Source organism: Bufo bufo, chromosome 7 (genome assembly GCF_905171765.1).
Source record: "Bufo bufo chromosome 7, aBufBuf1.1, whole genome shotgun sequence".
Taxonomy (NCBI): domain Eukaryota; kingdom Metazoa; phylum Chordata; class Amphibia; order Anura; family Bufonidae; genus Bufo; species Bufo bufo.
In genome coordinates, this window is record NC_053395.1 from 182,071,182 (window position 1) to 182,074,807 (window position 3,626).

The window sequence follows — 3,626 nt, forward strand, 5'->3', positions numbered from 1 at the left end:
GACACAGGTCACTCTGAAGTTTCCCAAAACCTGTGTCCTCTGCTGCTCCCTGGGTCCCGGGGAAGACGTCTTGTTTCCTAAATGTGTCTCCTTTTGGAGGGAGAGGATTTTGATGCTTATCAAAGAGAGAGACATTGCAATATCAAAGGCCACCAAGGGAAACCTGGGGTCATGACTGAGGTGAGGAGCTTTGATGTCACAAATGCTGGGGCTGCAGTCAACAGGTCATTTACATGAGATTGCTGAGGGGCAGATGGTGGGAAATAAAGACAATAAACCAGAGATCACTATTATATCTGTAGAATATGTCCACAAACCCAACCCATACTGTACAGGACTGGGCATACTATCAATCTATGCAGCTAGGAGCAAGTGTCGGACTATCAGACTGGAGATTTGGGTACTGGACTATGAGAAGTTCTCTTTATTTCTATATCATACAAACTATATATATATATATACAGAGAGATGATAGATAGATATAGATATATAAAGATAGAAAAGGGAAAAAGGGCAGCACTCCACTGGATTAAAATAAAATAAACTTTATTTACCCAAAGGCTGTAGCGACGTTTCGGCTCTTACACAGGAGCCTTCCTCAAGCAGTGAGCTGCTTGAGGAAGGCTCCTGTGTAAGAGCCGAAACGTCGCTACAGCCTTTGGGTAAATAAAGTTTATTTTATTTTAATCCAGTGGATTGCTGCCCTTTTTCCCTTTTCTATATTTGTTGGATTGGCTTATATCCACATTTGGGCCTGTGCACCCTTCTCTTCCAAGTTCCATTGTGATGGTGCTGCCATCCCCCTTTTTTTCTTTTGATATATAAAGATAGATAGAATTGAGATAAATAGATATATAAAGATAGATAGATAGATAGATAGATAGATAGATAGATAGATAGATAGATATAGATATATAAAGATAGATATTGAGATAAATAGATATATAAAGATAGATAGATAGATAGATAGATAGATATAGATATATAAAGATAGATAGATAGAATACACATACTATATCATGCACTGTATGGACCACACAATAAAATAGATATTTGTGATAGATATATATAGAGAGAAAGCGATAATAGAGAGATAGATAGATAATAGATAGATAGAATACACATGATATATATATATATATATATATATATATATATATATATATACATACTTGCACAGTGACACCTCCAGTGACCCTCTGAACTTGTTGACACTGTGTTTTTGATTTGCTCAGGCTTTTGTCTTTCTCACTTTGAATGTGAGGATTTGTAATTCTCCCGGTCGGATCCTCCTTTGAAGTGGATCAGACTTTTTTATATGCATCAGGATGAAGCCAAAAGAACAACCAACCTTACACATACACTTGGTTTTCTTTTGGATTACAAAGTAGACCCTGTCCATGTTCCCAGGCTCCACTCCCAGTGACTTCTTTTATCTCCTCCCCGATCACACAAGGACACCACTCGCTTTTCACCCCTAAAATATCCCAAAAACCATAAACCATATATTCTTATGATTGCATTGATCACATCACTTAACAAGAGCCAGAAGATTCATTGTTTTTTTGTTTTGTTTTTTATAATTATTACAACTTTATTTTGTATTAAAATATATATCTATATACAACAAATACACTCTTATAAATTCAGCACTATGGCCAAATAATAACTGAAACCCCCGAGAGTCCCCCTCCCATGTTTCATGAAAATTGCATATAGTCATTCAGGCACAGGGAAAAGCCATCTCACATGTAATAGTGCAAATTTAAATAGGAAAGTAGTAAAGAAGGTAGTTGTATAAATAGTCGTTCTTTGGTCATAAGCTGCATAGAGGTCAGTACATTGGGATAATACAGGGATGCATACTTGGCATGACCCCCCCAATAGTACACTCAGTAAGTAAGGCTCACCAGCAATAATAATCGTTCTGTGGCATGCGATATGATCTGTATATAGTACACACTGTACCGAGCATAGTATAACATGAAGCAGTCACCATTATTATATGTACAAGTGTTTGCATAAGTCACTGCATAGGGCAAAGTGTCCACCGAACAGTCCGGATTTCAACCACGAATTGTAGAAGGTTCCTCTAGGATGAGAGCTCACTGGAAGGCGAATGTGGCTCTGTCTTATGTGGGGACTTCTGCTTAAGATCTACACAGGCATTAGAAGAAGGCCCTGAAGATGGGGGACTTGGCAGAACCCCTTCTCTTTCCCTTTTCTTCTGTTTCATTCTTCTGTTCTGGAACCAGATCTTGACCTGAGTGTCGTTCAGCTGGAGAGAGGTTGCGATTTCTATGCGCCTGGCTCTGGTCAGATACTTGTTAAAGTGGAATTCCTTTTCCAGTTCTGTTAGCTGTTTGGTTGTGAAATTTGTCCTCATTGTGCTGGGAGAACTGGTGGCTCCCCAATCTGAAGGGATTGCTGCAAACCCAATGACACAAATGGTTACAATTTGCTCATTTGCTTCAATTTTAGGAATAAGGAATAAGGAAACAAATATTTTATCTTGTTATTAGTCTGAAGGTAATACTGTACACATCATTGTCACATACTGTGTAGTATTACTCATGATTAGATAGATAGATAATACACAGATAAGATTAGATACATAGATAGATAGATAGATAGATAGATAGATAGATAGATAGATAGATAGATATACAACAGATAGACAATAGATAGATAGCTAGATAGATAGTGAATACATCAATAAGATTAGATAGATAGATAGATAGATAGATAGATATATAGATAGATATGAGATAGATAGATAGATAGATAGATAGATAGATAGATAGATAGACTGACTTACCTTTCTTTGGAGCATTCCGTTTAACTTTCATCCAGTCAAAAGTATTAGTCTGGGTCTCAGATACTGGTGAGTTCGGTTTGGGATAAGAACCAGGAGAAGGAGAGAAGTTCTGAAAGTTTCCCGAGTATATGTTTAGGTGTTCCTTACGTGGAGCCAAGTGATTGTCTTCCCCAATAGTTTTGTAGGACAGCTGCCCATTGAGAAATAAAGGTCCATTTCCTGGAAAGACAGAGCTGGTGTACTGGATGTGACTTCCTGTGTCATCCATGGGATGGGTAGATCCATAGGAATAGTCATAATCAGAGCTGGCAGGTAGGTAGTTATAATCTGCAGGTGCAGCTGTTTCATAGGTAACATCTAGGCTGCACGGGGCATAAAGTGCTGGAGCCTGGTGTGGAGGCTGATGGGTGGGTGTCGGGTGGACACCAAGTGGTAAGTTCCCCATGTACTGATTGTCAGAGCCAGGTCCAGGGTAGGACTGTAGAGGAGCATTTCGCTGCTCACTGCGGCAGAATTTAGGAGAGAAAGCCACAACATCCCCAGTATAATCCAAGTACGTATTCATGGCAAAGTCCTTTATGGGTCAGTTGTAAGTCCTTAGGTGGTGACCTCACTGAGCACTTGGAGCTTCACCTGATACTATCTTCTGGACTTGTCTCATTGCTGAGGAAGTAAATATTGCTCTGTGTGGAGAGGTGGTCGCAAGCTGCTTGTCCTCCAATCAGAAGCCTAGAATGCCTGAGGTCCAGGTGGAGCTCACAGCTGGGGGTCCAGTGGCTGGACTTTTAAACTTTCTAAACCAAAGAGC

The 3,626-nt window shown here is 39.5% G+C and overlaps 1 protein-coding gene across 1 annotated transcript; it reads right to left on the reverse strand.

Annotated features, from left to right (window-relative positions):
• Positions 1 to 2,092: 2,092 nt before the first annotated feature.
• Positions 2,093 to 3,402, reverse strand: HOXD1 (homeobox D1). The gene is made up of 2 exons (XM_040441507.1): positions 2,819 to 3,402; positions 2,093 to 2,427 (listed from the first exon to the last, which is right to left on the reverse strand). Exons 1-2 carry the CDS (start codon positions 3,381 to 3,383, stop codon positions 2,093 to 2,095), a joined length of 900 nt encoding a protein of 299 aa, XP_040297441.1. The 5' UTR covers positions 3,384 to 3,402.
• Positions 3,403 to 3,626: the final 224 nt, after the last annotated feature.

What these genes read in the sequence shown, in the direction of transcription:
- HOXD1 (XM_040441507.1), bottom strand. Translation starts at nt 3,383, where the DNA reads ATGAATACGTACTTGGATTATACTGGGGATGTTGTGGCTTTCTCTCCT. An exon ending in ACGGAATGCTCCAAAGAAAG is followed by an intron (nt 2,428 to 2,818) that starts GTAAGTCAGTCT and finishes TTGGGTTTGCAG; the next exon opens with CAATCCCTTCAGATTGGGGA.